This window comes from Canis aureus, chromosome 29 (genome assembly GCF_053574225.1).
Source record: "Canis aureus isolate CA01 chromosome 29, VMU_Caureus_v.1.0, whole genome shotgun sequence".
In the NCBI taxonomy this organism is placed as follows: Eukaryota; Metazoa; Chordata; class Mammalia; order Carnivora; family Canidae; genus Canis; species Canis aureus.
This window is the reverse complement of record NC_135639.1, coordinates 13,788,402-13,808,686: the sequence shown is the minus strand read 5'-3', so window position 1 is coordinate 13,808,686 and position 20,285 is coordinate 13,788,402. Positions and strand designations below refer to the sequence as shown.

The following is a 20,285-nucleotide window of genomic DNA, read 5'->3' as shown; positions in this document are numbered from 1 at the left end:
ACAAAGTGCTTGACTTCATTAGCTACTAGGAAAACACAAATGAAACCCACACTGAGATATTACTACACAGTCATCAAACAGAAAAGAAATTTTAAGTCTGATAATATCAAGTATCGGTAGGTTTGTGGAATAACAGGAATTCTCAAACTGAAGATTGTGTATGAAATAAAACTGCTGCTTTGGAAAACCATTTGGCAGTATCCAGGGGAGCTGAAGACACACATATCCTAGGAGCCAGGGATTCCATTTCTGTATACCTTATAGAAATGCAAGCACTTGTGTACCAGGATTCATTTACAAGAATGCTCGCGCAGAATTTCCATAACTTCCTTGAACTGGTAATAACTTAAATGTAGATGTACCATAATGGATAAACACACTTTCAGACATTCATAAAATGGATTATGTACCCATGAATATGGATGAACTTTAGCTACACAACATAACATGGATGAATCTTACAAAATAATGTAGAGTAAAAAGAACAAGACCCAAATGAATACAGTAAAATTCCAATTATATAGTTAGAAAAAACCCATATATTTATAGGAGTTTAGGGATATATATATGTCAGGCAAAAATTTTTTTCTTTAAAAACAGGATAAAAGGACAAGATTCTAGGCTACCAGTATTTTTCTATTTCTTGATTTGGACAGTGAACACATAATGTTCACTTTATATTACTTTTAAACTGTATATAAGTTGGTGTATGCTCTTATATATGTTATCAGTCCCCCTCAATAAAGCTTACAAGAAGAAAAAAAAAAAGAACCAAGAATTCCTGAATTCTTTCAACTACATTATAAATGTTCTCGGTGTGGCAAACTGGATTTGACCAAATACAGTCAGTCCTGAGGAAGCCAAACAGGCAAAGCATAATGCTGACTCTAGAAAAAGGGGCACCTGGATTCAAACAGCAATATCTGGCTGAGTAGAGAACAACTCAGTGTTTCTTAATTTTTCACCTCTTACTTCTGCCTTTAGATTATTAATCCCCTCTTTACCTGCCTTTTCTTAAAATTCCCAAACACACTGAACAAGAAAGCACTACATTCTGCTCTACCCTGTGAGATTTCTAGAACTTACCAATAAGCACATTTTATTCCAGAAGCTGGGAGAAATGAAACAATGCAAACTTTATTTGCTCCTTCTCCCCATTCTGTCACTGAAGGCAGGACTAGTCGAGGTCTACAGGTTAACGTTCCCCAGTAGGTAGGGTGGCGCTGCCCAGTTGAGGGCCTCATCTTACCCTCTCACAACACTTTGCAGGTGAACCCACCACAGATTCTAAAATGTTCAGTGCTGTACTATCATACATAAAGATGACAAAGCAGGAATATTTGTACTGCTCGGAATATTTGTATATGTTTACATATATAAAGTCAAAAATCTACATTCATCACTAAAACCACCTAAATAGATGAGAGAAAGTGCTTTCACTGTTCAGAACTGAGGTATAAGCTGGAAACCCATATGGTGCCCAGAGAAAAATCATCTGTAATAATATTTTTTAAAAGAGTCCTCTGTGACTACAGATAGAGCAGGTCCCACAGGACAGATCAGAAGACCAAGACGAGATACCTGGGACCCATAATTCAAACTCTGGCTAAAATTGCCCCACTTCAGAGCCAGTTCAGCTGAATGGATAAAAGCTTCAGGCAAGAGTCTCCAGAAATGGAACAGTTTGGTGGAAAATATTTATCTTGGAATTCTTTAATAAGTGTTCCTCACACCCACTGTGATGGTTAAAGTTATGAGTCAGCCTGACTGGATCATGGGATATTCAGGTATGTGGTCCAACACTATTCTGGGTGTTTCTGTGCGAGTTCTGGATAAGATCAACATTTAAATTGCTAGCCCAGGGCAGCCCAGGTGGATCAGTGGTTTAGCACCACCCTCAGCCCAGGGTGTGATCCTGGAGACACGAGATCAAGTCCCACATCCGGCTCCCTGCATGGAGTCTGCTTCTCCCTCTGCCTGTGTCTCTGCCTCTTTCTCTCTCTCTCTTTCTGTGTCTCTCATGAATAAATAATATATTTTTTATAAATAAGTAAATAGCCCATGTAAAGCAGACTATTCTAATGTGGGTGGGCCTCATACAATCAGCTGAAGGCCTGAATAAAACAAAAGCATGACCCTTCCCCAAGTAAAACGAAATTCCCTCTGCCTGACTAGCTTAAAATCAGGACATCTTCTTTTCCCTCCTTCTAGATTTGAAACACTACCTCTTCCTGGGTCTGGACTGCTCAAGTGCAGACTGAGACCATACCATAGGCTTTCCCTGGGCTCCAGCTTTTTGACTCACCCTGGGACTTGCCATAGTCCATAACCCTGTGAACTAATTCCTTAGAATAAACCTTGTATGTGAATGCACACAATATATACATAAGTATGTACATATGTACATACACACACCCCTACTACTTCCGTGTCTCTGGAGAACCCTAATATACCAATACACTCTACCACCCCCTCGTGAGCCATGCCTGCCCAGGATTTACTCGGTGTTCGCTATGGCTGGTACAACATGACCAAGGTCTACCTTCTTCCTCCAACTCCTCTCTCCCACCTGTCCCCTGGGGCAAAAGAGCAGGTACTAGTCTTTTTTTTTTCTTCCGGTTTTCATTTCTATCTATGATTTATGTTAGTGCAAAACAAATGTGGCTCAGGACCAAAGTTAGAAAATCTTGATTAGTGGATTCAGAGTCCATTGAAACTCAATAGATATGCAAATGTATTTCTTTGACAAGAAAGTACTCCTAACTCCAAAAAGAAAAAAAGGAAAAAAAAGAAAAGAAAAAGAAATCTCTTTCTGAGAAATTATATCTTATACTACTTAAATTCATCTTAAAATAAAAATTGTTCATGTTATTCAACGAAAATTTCTTCAAAGGGCCTTATAAGAGTTCATGCTTTAGATATACACAGTCTGAATCCTACATTCATTTCTCAGTAAAACTATAAAGTGCTCTTTGGGAAAATATCCTATTTAGGTTATACTTTACTTTTAATTCCAAAGGTTTCCAGGCTTGTGAGACTAAAAATTAAAGGCCAACGGCAAGACTATAATCACAATTTTAATAGCTCTCCCTCCTCATACACAGTAGTGACCTTTATTATCAGCACAAAATTCTACACCTTAGAAAAAGAGCTAAGTGATGAATTTCTTGTTTTAAATGTCACATTCAGAATATCTCCAACGGATTTAGCTACCCAGGACAGAAAGAATTTAAAATACCTGAAATTCTTTCAATGGACTCTTCCATCAATCACGTGTAAAAATTATTTTGCCTCAACTACTTCAATGGCTTAAAGTAGATTATGTCCTACCCTCCTCAGTAAGAAAAACTAATGAGAATCCTTTTTAAAAGGCAAAGTCCCATTTTCATAGTCATGTGGGAGGAACATGCTACTCATTCTATTCACATGCATCGGCAAAGGTGCAAAGTACGAATAAATGGCCCTGTGTGAAAGGATTAAACAAATTGCATGAGTTAATGAAAGGTAAAAAAAAAAAAAATCCAGCCAAATTTTAAAGTCCATTTGTTCAAGAATAAATATACAGACGCAGCTAACATCAGGACACAAGGAAGTAAGTTGTCACAGTGGCAAGCAGGTTGTGTCTTCTGTAATTCTGGACGGTGGAATGAAGAACCACAAAGGAGGCAAATCTTGCCTCTAGGCTTCCTGGGGTGTACTGTGTTTGATTCAGGCACTCAAAACCACCGAGTCACCCCAGGCTTCAGAAAAAGTGAATTCTTATCTGCATATAGGATTCCCTGTCACAAGAACGTAAACATAATTTCTTCTTCTTATGGAAGATTCTTCTCTCAGCATTATTAAAGGTTTAAATATGAGGTTAGGGATAAAACGTAATTAGCACTTTGAGTTTAATTATTAGTGTGTAACAATTAGTACTGGTAAGTTTTTGTTTCGTTTAGTGCTTTTATTTTTAAAGTAAATGAACAAACCAAGGCTTTTCAAATTCAAATTAGGGTAGGGAAAGATAAAAACAATTAAAACATCCAGGAAAAGTTCAAAATTCCTTGGTCTTCCACTTAAAGGAAATCCTAACATTATGGGCTGAAATCTTAATACTGAAGTATCTAACTTTTTAAACAAATCTCCAGCTCCTGGGTTTGGAACATCCACATGTAATCTGAACATCGGTAGCAGAAGGACATGGAAGGCCACAAGAATGTTTCTGCCAGGTGTTTCTTGGGCCTTTTCTATATGTATTACAAGAAGGAAGTGACACATTGGACTTTAGAAAATTTTCTGAGAGGGATGCCTGGGTGGCTCAGGCAGTTGAGGGTCTGCCTTCCGCTTAAGGTCATGGGATCGAGTCTCGCACTAGGCTCCTTGCAGGGAGCCTGCTTCTCCCTCTGCCTGTGTCTCTGCCTGTCTCTCACAAATTAATAAAATCTAAGAGAGAAAGAGAGAGAGAGAGAGGAAGAGATAAAGAGAGAAAATATTTCTGGGAGAAATCCTGGCTGGTATGTTTCAGAGTTTTTCCGACCCCTCCTTCTAATGATGCAATCTAAGACAATAGTTTTGGTTCTGTTTTTTCAGAAGGGACACCTCTAGCATACACTTCCAGTTCTCTGATGGGGAAAGACATGATGCAGAGCAGTCCCCCTGCATGTGCTTACCGGATAGGGTTGGGAGGAGGAGGGGGAAGCGGCGGTGGAGGAGGAGGTGGCGGAGGTACAGAGTTCTCAGACTGGTTCACCCGTTTCTGGAGTTCATCAACTGCACGGAGAGCAAGCATTCAGAAGAAAAGAGCTGAAACAAGCAACTTAGCACCTTTTACCCACACAAAGGAGAAAACATAACCTCTTTCAAAATCAAGTCCTTTGTATTAAGGCAAAGTTAGAAATCTCAGTATGAAACTGCAGAACGGCTTAACCTTTTCATCATCCGGCTGCTACCACTAATGCACGGGAGGCCTTACACAGCTTACAAGAAAACGTCACTGTCTTGTTGCTGTATATACAACTGTGGAAAGGAAAAAAAAATCAGGACAATAGCTGGATGGGTGGGAAGCAGGGATCGAGTAGGCTGAAGAAATATTTGTTAACAATGGCATGTATTACCCAGAACACTAAGAAATTGTGAATACTTGACTTTTAAAATGTATAGACCAGGAATTAATTTTAAAGATGACATTTAGTAATGAATCTTAATAACATAATTTCCTCCTCCACCTAATTTCCTTCAAAAATTGCAAATCCCAGAGTTCTTGATTTTGACCAGACTCAGACACTGTCACTTCAGAACCTTTTTGCTCTTTTGAAGGAGGATTCTGGAAATATAATTTATCCCCTCAATTTATTCACATCCTTAATGGAGCAGGTATTTTAGCCCAACAGTGTGAACGGGTTCATGCTCAAAGCTGTTCAAGATACAGTTTTGAGTTCAAGGAGCTCAACTTCAATGTATATCGCAGACACAAATACCTCTAAGACAGGTTCCAATAGGCTCTAGGTACTGAATACTGTTTGCACTCAGGAACGGCACCTGCTGACCCCAGCCTTTCCTCTCTTCATGAGTAACTGCACCCCCAATGAGCTTGCCTGTTTGTTTCTATGCTCAACACTTTAAATAAGCAGTGTGGGCTATGCTCTCGGACAGCCAAGAGTCCTCTAGTTATAAGTGTGTGTCTGGCTCTCCAAAGAGAGTGTGAGTTCCTCAAGGACAAAAGGCGTGGTTTCTTTCCTTCTAGATTTCTTACAGTACCCTAGGGTAAGGCTGGCTATACACACAGCAGATACTAAATAAAACATACTCGAAACTGAATCTCAGGTTATCTCTAGTGTCTGCCCCTTCTATCAATAAAAAACATGGCTCTGGCCATAGGCTGCCTGGATAGTCACTTAAAAAGAATGGAATCTTAATTTTAGATCAATTTTTTAAGAAGTAAATTGCAATTCATTTTCATTGCGGGTTAGAAAGCATTGAATATTTTTTAAAGGGGAGAAAAGGCCTACCAGGTTCTTCTATACGGATTTCAAAATTCTAGTATAAAATTAACCAAAAATATCTCCAGTGAATACTGAAGCTGTTATAAAAGGGAACAACCTGCCTCCTTAAATCACCTACCTTCCAACAGAAACTTATTACTTATCCCTGTGTAATAATCCAATTCACACATTCCTGTCAAGCCTTCTGGAACTGAATGAATAAATCCTTTGATTTAAATATCCCCTGGTGTTTTAAAAGTTTTTCCACTTAATATACATATTGTTGCCCATTTTATTGTTAGGTGTGACACTGAAAGTATTAGTTCATGGGTATAATTAGACCACAAACGAGGGCTGTATGAACCTTAAAAGTTTAATTCTTTTTAAAAATGCTCCCTAAGGGACGTCTGGGTGGTGCAGTCAAGTAAGCATCTGACTCCTGACTTTGGCTCAGGTCACGATCTCAGAGTGGTGAGACCGAGCCCCAAGTTGGGCTCTGTGCTGGGAATGGAGCTTGTTTGGGATTCTCTCTCTCCATCTCTCTCTCTCTCTCTCTAAAAAAGGAAAGGGGGGAAAAAAAACCACTCCCTAAAATGATCAAAATAAATACTTCTATCTGTCCCATCTGAAGCCCTGAGAAATGCCAAAATGTTGGTCAGATGAGCAGTATCTTTGTCTCTCCATTCTTCATGGGAGGCCTGCACATGCTCTCAGTCCACAGAGTTTTACATGCTTGTGAATCCCTGGAGTACAGTGGCCACTCTACTGAAGCGATTTTGATATTCCCCTATAGCATTCAGCCAAGCGTTCCGGACTAGCTATGGGCTGGGTTTTGTGCTGGGCACAGGGGATTCACAGACTACTCAGACACAGTGGCCCACTGGACACTTTTACCAGAATGCTTTAAATCTCTGGCTCTCTCCTCCGAATTCTGGTATTTCAATTCCAGTTCTCTTTTATCCTCTTCCAGAAGCCCCAGCTGCTGTTTGAGGCTGCGTATCTCTCTGTGGAGTGCTGCGTTTTCTAGCTGCTCTTCTAAGTCTTTCACCTGTAATTCATAAACAGACATTGACAGCTTTGCCTTTGTCAAGGAAAATTAAAGGGGGAAAGATCAGTTTCCCTTTACTTTGCAAGTCACAGCAAAGAGATTACCAATCCATCTTAAAAACCATGCAAATTCTGGAGTACAGATGATAATTGAAAATGCCAGCTATTTAAACCAATATAAATTTATTGAAGACAAATGTCCCAGATAATTATGTGTTGAAACATGGGTCGAAAAGGTAAAATAATACCTAAGAGATTCATTTAAAACAGATTACTACCTCATACTCATTTTCAAGAGAAAATTCAGGTAGCATGAAAAAGAACCTTTAGGGGGATAATTCAGTAACAAGTATCAAAAACCTTAAAAAAGGAAAGAAAGCGAGAAAGCAAATGGAAAGATGGTTTGATTCAGCAACACTGCTTTTAGAACTTGCTTTAAAGAAATAGTAAGGGGGCACCTGGGTGGCTCAGTTGGTCAAGCATCTGAGGATTCTTGATTTCAGCTCAGGTCATGACCTCAAGGTGGTGAGATCAAGCCCTGTATGGAATATGCTTAAGATTCTCTCCCTCTCCCTCTGTCCCACCCCTGCCACCCCACTCACAGGCTTTCTCTCTCTCAAAAAAAGAAATAGTAAGACAAGTATTTACATTATTCACCACAGTGTTCCTTGTAACAGGAAAGTATTGAAAATAAGTTAAATATCCACCAATATTATGGATTTAATAAATCATGGTATATTTACTAACTAAAATACTATACAACCATTTAAAATCATATAGTTGGAGCACCTAGGTGGTGCAGCTGATTGATCATTCTACTTTTGGCTTCAGCTCAGGTCATGAGCTCAGGTTGTGAGACTGAACCCTCATAGGACTTCGTGTTGAGCATGGAGTCTGCTTGAGAGTCTCTCCCTCTGCCCCTCCACATGTGTTCTCTTTCTCTAAAATAAACATGTAAGTTTTTAAAAAATAAAAATAAAATCACAAAGCTCACTATATGCTAACATGGGATGATATGTTACCAACTAAAAACAAATCAGGTTGAAGAACAGTATGCATGGTACATACATTCATAAAATTAACCATTTAACCATTTGTGTAAAGTTTGGATAGGTACCAAAATATGGAATTCTTGGGCAATCTTAATTTCTTCTTTAACTTGTACTGTATTTTCAACATCCATTTATGAGAAGAAACATATATTGTTTTTATCACCATAGAAACAACACGGTGTTTAAAAGACAGCTGGAGAATCTGCAGGGGAACTTACAGGCAGGTAAGAACCATTTAAACCACCATCACCACCCCAGGAAAGATTACACAGTTCAGTCTAACAGTCTTAGAAGTACTGATGGGAACAATTTACAACTTTCAGCCAATCTTCAGCATCAGGTACTTGCTCCGCCTACCCCAACAAGGCACACAGCCAACGATGGAGCCCCATACCTCAGTTCAACTCAGGAGGTTCTAGACCTGTGTGGTTTACTAAACGGGTTAACTACTACTACTAAGGTTTTTCAGAACTGAAAAATTTTAGCTTGAGCTACATAAAAATAAGTATTCCTTTATTCTTTATTTGAAATGATAATCCCTGTTTGTGGGGACAAGAAGGAAGGGAGGGAGGGAGGGAGGAAGGGAAGAAGGAAGAAAGGAAAGGAAGGGAAAGGACAGAGGGAAAGAAGGAAGGGAGGAAAGAAGGAGGAAAGGGAGGGAGGAAAGAAGGAGGGAGGGAAAGAGGGAGAGAAGAAGGAAAGAAGAGAAAGGAAGGGAAAGAAAGAAGGAAGGAAGGAGGGAATAAGGAATGGGAGGAAGGAAGGGAGGGAGGAAGGAAGGAAGGAAGATAGAAGGAAAGAGGAAAATCTCTCCTCCCTAAGTCCTCTTTCCAGGGGCAATCACTGCTCCTAGCTACTCATCTGGAGGTCCTGTGCATACACCAAAATTTCTTACTGAGGGGAAAATAAAAATCCGCTCTGCCTCAGGACCAACTTTGTAAAAACTTCAGAAACTTCCGAGGGTTAAATGTCAATATTATTGCTTAAAGAGACTTTGACAGGTGATAAATAGCAGCCAACAGCCTTTTCTTCACAAACGAGGTGTACTGTAAGTAGTATAAATATTGATGTAATTTTTCTTAAGTGGTTTCCTTCACTTCAAAGCCTCTGTTCCACCTCTCTGCCTCCTCCCCTCCCGCCTCCTCTCTCACCTACCACAACAACTACCTTTTCTGCCTGGCGCACAAAGGTGGGCTGTGTCAGCTGGAATAGTTCCACTCAAACAAAATAAAATAACCACTTAGGAAGTCTTTAAACATATACATTTGTGGAGGTTCACAAAATCAGAAATTTTTTCTAAGCAAGCAATTACCCCTAACGATGGACTTTTCCTTTCCTCCCTCTTTTAGTAACACTTGTGCCTTCTCGTAAGTTCTCGGAGACGAACGCAGGCTCCCTGTGTATGCAGTCCCCAATACACATTCGACTCACAGATGTCCCAATTGTGCATTCCGTGCACTATGCATGGTCTTTTTAAATTCTCTCTCTTTCCTTTGCTTCTTCAGACCTTTGGATAGGTTAAAGACCACAATGAAGTCCACATAGTGCACTATAAATTAGGCACTAAATTAAGTTCATTTGGTAGTTACTTTTTTCTAAAAAAGCAGAAAAACCAGAAAGATTTACTAAGACCAACGAGGGGGCTTTAAGTGACCAGACTTAGCCCTCTCCTGTCTGTGGCTGTTATTAAGACACCAGAAGAAAATCTGTTACCTTTTTCTGATGCTGAATTCTCTCTTCTTCAAGTTGCTGGATGAGTTTTGCATTTTCTTCTAAAGCTTTCAAAAGCTGCTGGTCAGGAGCAGAGCTCTGCAGCAGAAGGTGGCTTTGCCTCTTTAGCTTGTTCTGTTCAATGAACATCTGCAAGAGTTAATTACAAAAATGTACATGCCAATCAATCTCACGTATCTCCTCAACTGAAAGCAAAGCAACAGGAAAGTACGTGGAATTTTTATTGAAAAGTTAAAGGCAATTTCTGAATTGTACAGTATTACATTTTTAGAAGTAATGATCGTTATGATTTCATACATAACTTTCATGCAATCTTCAAGGACCTTCACCCTTGCCCCAATGAGGCATGTATGTAATAATTGTGTCCTATGCTTCAGTTTTTAAAGTTTTATTATTGTCTTAAAATACATTAATACTGGGGCACCTGGGTGGCTCAGTGGTTGAGTGTCTGCCCTTGGCTAAGGTCACGATCCTGGAGTCCTGGGATCAAGTTCTGCATTGGGCTCCCCACATAAAGCCTCTTCTCCCTTTGCCTATGTCTCTGCCTCTCTCTGTGTCTCTCATGAGTAAATAAGTTAAAAATCTTAAAAAAAAAAAAAATCTCTTCCTTTAAAAAAAATACATTAATACTATGGTACAGGCTGGTATTGATACAGGCTGGTATTGACCAAGAACTTGTCTTACCTCAGGTACTCTGCTAAATATTTTATACTTATTATTTTAATCCTTACATCAGTCCTATGAATTAAACACTTGCGGTTTGAATAGCTAACACTGACTAGCACTATGTGATAGACACGATGATGATTTTACATATAACACATCGTCTAATCCTTAGAATAACACTGTCAAGTAGATACTATTATTATCCCATTCTTACTAATAAGGTAAGTGAGGTTCAAAGGGATAAAGTGACTTTCCCAAAAACACATGGAGATAGCAAAACCAGGATCTAAACTGAGATCTGTCTGATTTAAAAGTCAAAGCTCTTAATCACCTGGCTAACCTCCTTCCTCTGGTATTTACAAACCTAATGTGTTTTGGTTTACACCAATTAGCTTTTCCCCAGTGATGAAAGTAGTTAACAGTCAGGAGGGTAAAAAAGATGCGATACACTTATATTATTATTCATTTAGCCTTTACAAGCTCACATTTCTTAATACATTATTTTCTATTAACCTGTTACTTCTTTTCCTTAATACCCTATACCAGTTAGCCAGTAGATGATTCTACACATATTTTATAAACTCTGAAATAAGGCCCATATTTCATATTCTTCTTCCACCTGAGGCTTTCTGTGTAAGAAGGCTTAGGGGGAATGTGTGTGTGTGCACGCACAGGTGCTAAGCTCGAGGACAGTGAGACTGGGAGCATCCACACTCCAGGGAAGAGTCATCCATATTTCATCCATATCTCATCTAGTATCTGATATCTGAAACCAATGGTATAATTGAAACAAGCTATTTCTATTTACTATTACTATTGCAGTCATCTTAAATACATCTTTCCCCTCCTACAATTTAATTTGGCTGGGGTCCCTTACCAGGGTCTTAGCCTCAACTAGCTAACAAGGAGGTCTGCAAATAGCAGCTGGACTCAGTGAGTCCTCTGGCTTCCCAGCGAGCGAGGCCTTTCCCCAAGAGTGTCCAGAGGCCAAGAGCAAGCCGAAGGGCAGCGTCAGTGTGGGCAACCAAGGCGGGGATGGTGAACTCAGCAGTCAAACAGTACTGGGCTCAGGCCATTGTCAGGGCACAACTGAGTCCCTCACTGCACTGCTTCTCTGAGCTCCGGTTTTCACTTGGAAAAAAGTGACAGTTCCTCTTCTCTATGTGCACTCAGGAAAACTTGTTCAACTTTACATGATTACAAACAATTTAACTTGGTTATTTTAGAAAGAAGAGAGTGATGATTATGTCTTGGCGATGTTAATAATATGAATTTCTTTCACAAAACCCTGTAACCATTCCTAAATAGTAAAAGATGAAAAGAGCATATAGGAAAGAAATTCCTTAGATAGCCATGGTAACTTGAAAAAAATACTCATTAGACTACCTTTTCTAGACCTTAATACATTCACATGAAATATTCTATATAACACCTTCTAAAGATGTGCTTAAAGAAAATTTAGTTACCAAACAGTAGTGAATTTGGCTTTGAACTATGGTAAGAACCTGATATCTAGGGTTAGGGAGGTGGTCTCTTATCACACAAATGACATGAGTGTCAGAATTTCAGAGAGATTTCATAAATCTTTTCACAGAATGAAAGAGAGAAAAAAATCTTATGTCATTAATATAGAATTCATTCTTTCTGAAAGATTATTAAAATGTCATCTGCATTGTCTAGTGCAAATAGGACTTATTACAAAACAGTCTCACAGCATATCCACCCTACACATTTGAAGGAGGTATCCATGCTGTTGGAAGATCCATGAGGTATCCTCCAACCAAGAAAACTGCACATTTGGGAACTGTTTGTATTTTTTACAAGGTATACACACTCCTTTTATAATTAAAAATATAAAGTAAATTAATTTAAAATATTGAATTCTGGGATGGCTGGATGGCTCAGTGAGCATCTGCCTTCAGTTCAGGGCATGATCCTAGGTCATGGGATTGAGTCCCTCACTGGGCTCCCCACAGGTAGCCTGCTTCTCCCTCTGCCTATGTCTCTGCCTCTCTCTCTCTCTATGTCTCTCATGAGTAAATGAATAACATCTTTAAAAAAAATGAATTTTAGGGCTCCAGACTGTAAGCTCCAAAGGGGCTGATGATGATGGGATGATGTTGCATTCGTCACCATCATATTCCCAACAGCACAGTGTCTGGTTTATGAAGATGTTCACTGATGCACTAAAAACCAAAATGCAAGACTGGCACTTCTCTCGTTAAACCAAGTCCTGCACCTTTTAGCAGTAGTCATCTGTTTAAAAGTTGAGAATTGGGGTGCCTGGCTGGCTTAGTTGGTTAAGCATCTGACTCTTGATTTCCACTCAGGTCATATGTTAAAGGTCCTGAGATGGAACCCTCCCCACCCACCCTCACCCTATCCTGGGCTTTACGCTCAGCATGGAGTCTCCCTCTGCCCTCCTCTCACTCATGTGCATGCTCTCTTTCTCAAATAAATAAATACATCTTAAAAAAAAAAAAAGCAGCTATGAATCTGCAAACCATACATAGAAGAAGGTATATGGGTTTTAATCCAACTTTATTTTAAAGAACAGTTTCTGGGGATCCCTGGGTGGCTCAGCGGTTTAGCGCCTGCCTTTGGCCCAGGTCGTGATCCTGGAGTCACGGGATCAAGTCCCACATCCGGCTCCTTGCGTGGAGCCTGCTTCTCCCTCTGCCTGTGTCTCTGCCTCTCTCTGTCTGTGTCTCTCATGAATAAATAAATAAAATCTTTAAAAAATAATAAAAATAATAAAATAAATAAAAAACAGTTTCTGGGGTGCCCGGCTGCTAGAGTCAGTAAAGCATGCAACTCTCAATCTTGGGGTTGTACTCAAGCTCCACATTGAGTGCAGGGATTACTTTAAAAAATAAAATCTTAAAAAATTTCTTCTCACTACTGTGTAGATAGAATCTAGATGCTGTAAAACCACTAAGCACCCTTGCAAATCCTGATGCTACCCAGAAGAGGAGTGCGACCGGCTGCCACACCTCCATCCCCTTGTGCCGAGGTCACACGTCAGCATCGCCGTTTCCACCAATCACTACCAGGTGAAGGACAGAGTCAAGCATTCATTTTCATATTCTTTGCAGAATCTTGCTTCTTCTATCTATCTTCTCTGCTACTGCATGGCCTTCAAGTTCTCTTTGAGCTGCTTTGTTTTCTAACGTCACTCCACAAACAACCGATAGAAAACTGAAAATGTCTCTCAAAATAAGACCCCGGCATTTGGGTCAAAACAAGCCCACCCTTTCAGTTTTACGGTGGAGGCATCTTCACATTATCCCCAGTCTCCCTCCCCTCTACTGTTTATGTTGCTGCAGCTTTTCCAAGGGACTCTGACACACTTCAATTCTTTTCTTCTTTCTTCCAAGTAATAAGAGGACAATTTTTACTCACCTTTCATTAAACTCTCTGAATAAAATGAATCGGAATATTTCAAATCACATCTTCTTGGCCTAAAGCTTTTACACAGTTCATTGCTAGCACAGCTACATTCACATGCAGAAAGACTCCTGAACAAAACCATGATCTGATTTTTAAATGTCATTCCCATAACCCCATGCTTTGTCTTCCTTCTGCACCTTGGATACTTCTACCTACGTGTGTTTTACATTTCCTTAGCTACTTTCCTTCTCAACCTGCAGTGTGCATGCAGATTCAAGATACTTAGACATGATGGAAATCTCAGACCAGCAACATCCTTGAGCTGTTACAGTTCAGCCAACTGGTGCCTCATCATTTCCATGTAAACCAGCCCTAGGGGCAAGAATACCCAGCAACAACATGTCAACAAAGGGAAGCTGAAACATGAGAAACTCAAAGCTTATCTCTAACAGGAGAGGAAGAGTGTTACTCTGGTGAAAGGCTACAATAATGGATGTATGTGGCAATGCTCCATAGCAAGTGGAAGAATCAACTAGAATAATAAGATCACCATCTAGTAGGTGAGGAGAAAAACTAACACCATGATACTGTTATTTGAGATGGTATTTGGAGATGTCACCTAGATTCCTAAGGCTACTGAAATGTACAGAAATCCTATACTCCAGCTGGACTCCCCATCACAAGTTTGCAGGTAACCCTAAATGTCATTTCTTTCCCCTATGCAGCATTTTATTGTACAAAACCCTTTTGAAAGATCATGCTGTTTGATTTCAAAATCCACATGGCTGGACTGGTAGCATCACGCATTTTAGAGATGGTGAAAGTGAAGCCCCAAAGAGGCTAAGGGCTGCTCTCAGGTCACATGAGTGACTGTTTGACACAGCCAAATCTGAACCCAAATCTTCAGGTTCAATGAACATAACATTATTCCACAGCTGGCCTCCCTTAATTCTAGGTGGTAAGTTCTTACTCAGCTTCAAAACATATTTTGATATGTCATCTACAAAGTCCTCTCAGAAATAAAAATTTAAAACTAGGTCTCTGGACACTTACCTCTTGTGCAAATGACTCCGCTTTCTTTCGAAGATCCTTCTCCAGTTCCAAGTTTACTTGCATCTCCTCATACTCTTCTACTGCTAGCATGGACACTTAGGAAGACAAGGAAAAGAAACGGACAAAACACCACACAGACGGTCAGGAATCTGGATGAAAAACAGTGTTGAAAGGATTCTTTGTACCAGCATACAAGCGCCCTCATCCATTGCTGCTTGGAATATAAATGGATCAAACCATTTTGCAGGGCAGCTTGGCAATGTGAATCAAAAACCTAGAACCACTCATGCCCTCTGACTCGACAATCCCACTTTTGGGAACATACTGATTCCCCCGAGAGAATATAAATCATGAACATGTCCAGCGATGAAGCTGCAAGAATGGTCTTGGCATCACTGCTAATAACAGTGAATGGTCCAGATGGTCTCAGAGGCAGAACCAGGAAAGTATGGTACGTATACGAAACACGATTCTGCCATTGAAATGACACTGTAAAAAGCATATTTATGGGACCAAAAGACATTCATGATATATATATTTTTAAATGAGTTCATTTCTGTTTTTTACAAGCTGCAGACACAAAACACATTGACATGGCACTTCACAGAAGAGGAAACCTGTGAAAGGCCAGTGAATGTGCAGAAAGATACGTACCTTCACTAGTAATCAGAGAAATGGAAAGTAAAAACACAGGCACCTTTTTATACTCACCAAAGAAAGAACTGCAAAAGTCAAGAAGTAGAGTTACACCAAGTTTGGAGAGGATACAGAACGATGGGAACAAACACACTGGTAACAGGAGTGGAAATCTACTTAAAAAAGCAATCCGGCATCATGTGCTGGCACTGAAGATAAACTTTTACATTTGGCTATTATCTTAGTGAAACTCTTGAACACGTGCACCAGGAGGCATGTAAAAGAATTTCTGTAGCCGCATGACTCAGAATAGCAAAAAAGTGGAAAAAAAAAAACTCAAACATCCACCAACAGGACACTGGATCAGTGAATTCTGGTATAGACACTGAATGGCATCCTATACAGCAGGAAAGTCAACATACCACAGCAGAGCCCTTTAGCAGGAACAGATCTCAGAGACACAGAAAACTGCACAGAGACATATGCAAAGTGATACCATTAATATAAAGTTCAAAAACATGTAAAATCAATCAACATGCTGGTAAGAGATACAGACATACTTGGTAGGACTGTAAATAAAAGCAATGATAAAAATCCGAGGGAGGAGGGGGTACAAGTAGAGATTGATGTTCAGGGACCTGTAAAGTGCCAAGAGCTAAAGAGTTATTTCTTGTGCTGATACTTCCCATCGTCCATAAATGTTATGAACACACTTAACAAACTATTTACCGTGTGTGTGTGTGTGTGTGTGTGTGTATGGTTTTCTTAAGGTTGGAAGAATATATACGATGTCAATAGTGCTTATTTGGACTGTAAATATTGAGATTTTTTTTCCTTTTCCTATTTGAATTTATGCTTTCCACCAAAACGTATACTACCTGAAGAAAAAGAAAAATACATATGCATATATATATATATGTTTGTGTGTTATTTTTAAGCATCTTCCATGTTTACAAAGAGAAACAGCCCTAGATCCATTCAGGCCGAGTCAGAGCTCTGAATTAAAGAATCAATGTAGGGCAGAAATTTTCAAAGGGAAGGTCTTGTCAAATAAGAGAACACGAAATCTTTACTACTTTCTGATGTTCTGTGGCCCATTTAACGCTATAGACAGGCTCGAGGGAGTGATGATGCTGTTAGAAATTAGGCACAACACAGGTAGGTATCACACTGGCCTCTCCATCTGCCTCTGCAAGGCACTTTCAATCCTGAGCTGAGTCATATCAATAAAATCTTTAAAAAGGCACTCTTAATGGCTGCTTTCACACAATGTTCCGCCAGGACACTTCAGTCCTAACTGACTAAGGACCGGTTTGCTGGGTAATGACATAGAATTTCAAGCTCTGTGCTCTGTAAATCTACTGCTTTCTCAGAGGAAAGACGAATACTCTTACTCCAGCAAAGCAATGTAAGTGGTGGTTTGTGATGTGAATTACAGGACCCCGAGAGCCCAATGATTTTCAAACCTATTTAAAAAAAGAAATTTCATGAAGAAAACAAAGACGACTATGACTATCTGGAGGCCTGGACAACACAATTGACTCTCTTTTCTCAGTCTTGAACGTCACAAAAAAAAAAAAAAAGAAGAAGAAGAAGAAGAAGAAGAAGAAGAAGAAGAAGAAGAAGAAGAAGAAAAGAAAAGAAAAGAAAAGAAAAGAAAAGAAAAGAAAAGAAAAGAAAAGAAAAGAAAAGAAAAGAAAAGAAAAGAAAAAAGTGAATTTTCACCTGTCCTGGCCCTTTCGACTTGGATTCTGAAAGAAATGTGGTTGGTCCTCATCACCCATTTAGTTATATAATCTCTCTCTTCCTAGAGAGCGGGCTCTCTGAAGGCGAGATCCACGCGGTTGCCCTCTGCAGAACTGTTTCTAGCACCACGCATCAAGACCCGTTTCTATCTTCTTAAGTGTGGAACGAGCTGAGACATGTCACAATCTTTTTTTTTTTTTTAAGATTTTATTTATTAATGAGAAGCACAGAGAGAGAGGCAGAGACACAGGCAGAGGGAGAAGCAGGCTCCATGCAGGGAGCCCGACGTGGGACTCGATCCCGGGCCTCCAGGATCACGCCCTGGGCAGAAGGCGGTGCTAAACCACTGAGCCCCCCCGGCTGCCCTGACATGTCACAATCTACCATATCTCCCACACTGAAATGCCAGGTCCTTTATTTATTCAAAAATCTCAATTCGGGACCCAAAGGTAGAGGACTAGCACCAGTAACAACAGGGAAGGCTGGAAGGTTTCCTTTCAGTGTTGCAGCTTCTGAACTAGAAAAGAGAGTAGATGAAGGGGGGGGCAGGGAAGAACAGAAAGTACAGGACGTAAAAAAAAAAAATCAATTAAAAAAAAAAAGTACAGGAGATGCCCCCGGCTCAGAACTGTGTTTGCAGAAGCGCCCCCTGGCATCATTCGCTTGTCCTGAAGCAGGGGGTGTGGAAACCAGCCCCCGTGAGACCTGATGCCACGTTTTAAAACAAGGATTCCGTTTTCTCTGGTGGTAGCCTTTGGAGAAAATTCCTTCCCCCCATGAGACCAGGTGTGCTTCTCGTGATCAAGAGGTTCATTTTCATATGATTCACAGAAATGATCATGAATCTCTTACGGGACAGCTCAGAGCCAGACTTCACTGCACACGGGCAGGAATGCGCAGGACCTCACAGCTGGCAAGCAACGTTGTGTATCAATATTTAATCTTACTTTTGCTCTGCCTCATTTTCTATATTCTCTTTATTTAAAATTTTTTCATATCATGTTGCATGTATCCATGTAGATATCCTAATCTCTTCTGGATTAAAAACAACCTTCCAACTCCATATATATTGAGGGAAGAGCCAATAATGCTATGGTCCCAGAGTATATGTAGATAGAACACTGTTTTGGTTTGAAGTGGGCCGTAAGTTGCTCAAGTGAAAAGCACTTAGAAATCCCAATACTCTGAGGTTGGGTGATAAAATAACCAGAAAGAGAGAGAGAGACTCTAGGCTAGAAATCAGGAAAACCAATACAAGGATATTCTTGTTACAAGACTCTTTAGGCAGAGGTACAAAACAACATAAAATGTATGTAAACCAAATAAATTACGTACATAGATGAGAAAAAAAAAGACTGGAAACACCTACCTCTATTGCATTTTTCTAAGACTCTTCTCTGTTCAAGAACTTCTGAATTTAAAACATCTTTTTCTTGTTTAACTTTATTTACCTAAAAATGTGAGATTGTAAGGGAAGAAAACACCCAACATTGTAAAACACGACATAGGGTGATGTGTGGTACACAAACTGCTGTTCAACATTCAACATAAAGTTTTATCATTTAAAGCAGTAATTGGCTTTACTGTGTTGGGCTTTTATTAATGTTCTTCTTAAGGTTTCAAAGGTAACTACTTAAGTTAGGATGTACCTTTGGTAGAAAACTTATTTACAAATTCTAAACGGCACTGGTCCCTAACCCTGTAAAGATATTTTTAATGCAAAAATCCAACTAGAAAGCACCCAGAAAAAATACACTAATCATGCAGAGATCCAATACTCAATCTTAATAGTAATTTCAAACTCTGATAACTTTTAGCTTAAGTAAAACACATATGAATTTTTTAAATGAAAAATACTTTAAACTTTGATGACTTCTGGCTTAAATAAAGCACACATGAAAATCCTCCCCAAAAAACTTATACTTCTGAGAAATTTTTGGTATCAATCAATAGGAAGAGAATATCACAGGACTGTTCAAAAAAATAATGTAAAGTTATATGTATCAAAGTGGATAAATCTCACATGCACAGTACTGAATTTTAAAAAGCAGGTATGGGGTGCCTGGCTGGCTCAGTCAGTGGAGCATCTGACTCATGATCCCAACGTCATGAGTTCAAGCCCTACACTGGATGTGGAGCCTACTTAAAATAAAATTTTTTTTAAAGCAAAAATAAAAATCAAGTACATTTACATAATTTAAAAACACTCAAAGTACCATGTATTATAGCAAGAAATGTAAGGAGATACATGTACTGGATGACAAAAACCAAATTCAGAATGCTGGGAAACAGGGCAAGGAGTGAGAAGAACGCAGTTTGGGAGAATGATACCGGGGTTTTCAAGACTGTGTATTAAGCTAGATAGTAGACACCCAGATCTTCATTATTTTGTTTTTTATACTTTTCATATGTCTAAAATAGTAATAATAAAAGTACTTCAGAAAGGGCTTCCACTAACATCTCTATGTGGGAAGGCGACAGGATGATCAGTAAATAACCATAATTGAGGAAGAGAGTGCATCAAAATGTGTTTGTCTCTTTCTTAAGGTTACAGTCAAGAAACAAACTAAGATAATGGTCCTGGAGAAGGACTCTGAACCCACCAGCATGCCAGAGAGCCTGTGAACTGGTTGTTTCAGTATAAGCTCTATTTTTGGCTTTGGTTTGAATTAGTAACTGGTAACTCTCCAACAGGAGTGCCACTTCCTAAGTATCATCAACCTCCTGCCCATTCATTAGGATGCTCTGCCACAGGAAGTAAATAGGACCAAGGCTGAAATTAATGGACACTACCTCCCAACCTTTCTCTCATTATGGCTCTTATGAAAATAAGATAAGTACACAAACTGAGGTAGCTAGATAAGGCCGCTCACTTGAAGGGATCAACGCCTCGATCGATGCCTCAGCATTACTTGTAAGTCACCTGAGGGATGGGTCTGAAAGCTTGGGATGTGGAATCTGGGAACCACGGACACAAGTTAAATCATGATCTCAAACGCAG

At 39.6% G+C, this 20,285-nt stretch overlaps 1 protein-coding gene across 3 annotated transcripts in view; it reads right to left on the bottom strand.

The window, feature by feature from the left end:
• Positions 1 to 20,285, bottom strand: part of SHTN1 (shootin 1) — a 96,922-nt gene that overhangs the window by 37,455 nt on the left and 39,182 nt on the right. For all 3 annotated transcript variants that reach the window (XM_077877493.1, XM_077877494.1, XM_077877495.1), the window contains 5 exons: positions 18,654 to 18,735; positions 14,903 to 14,997; positions 9,776 to 9,922; positions 6,858 to 7,011; positions 4,653 to 4,752 (listed from right to left, as the gene is read on the bottom strand). In XM_077877493.1, the coding sequence (XP_077733619.1) occupies positions 4,653 to 4,752; positions 6,858 to 7,011; positions 9,776 to 9,922; positions 14,903 to 14,997; positions 18,654 to 18,735 (578 nt within the window). The remainder of the gene's footprint in view (positions 1 to 4,652; positions 4,753 to 6,857; positions 7,012 to 9,775; positions 9,923 to 14,902; positions 14,998 to 18,653; positions 18,736 to 20,285) is intronic.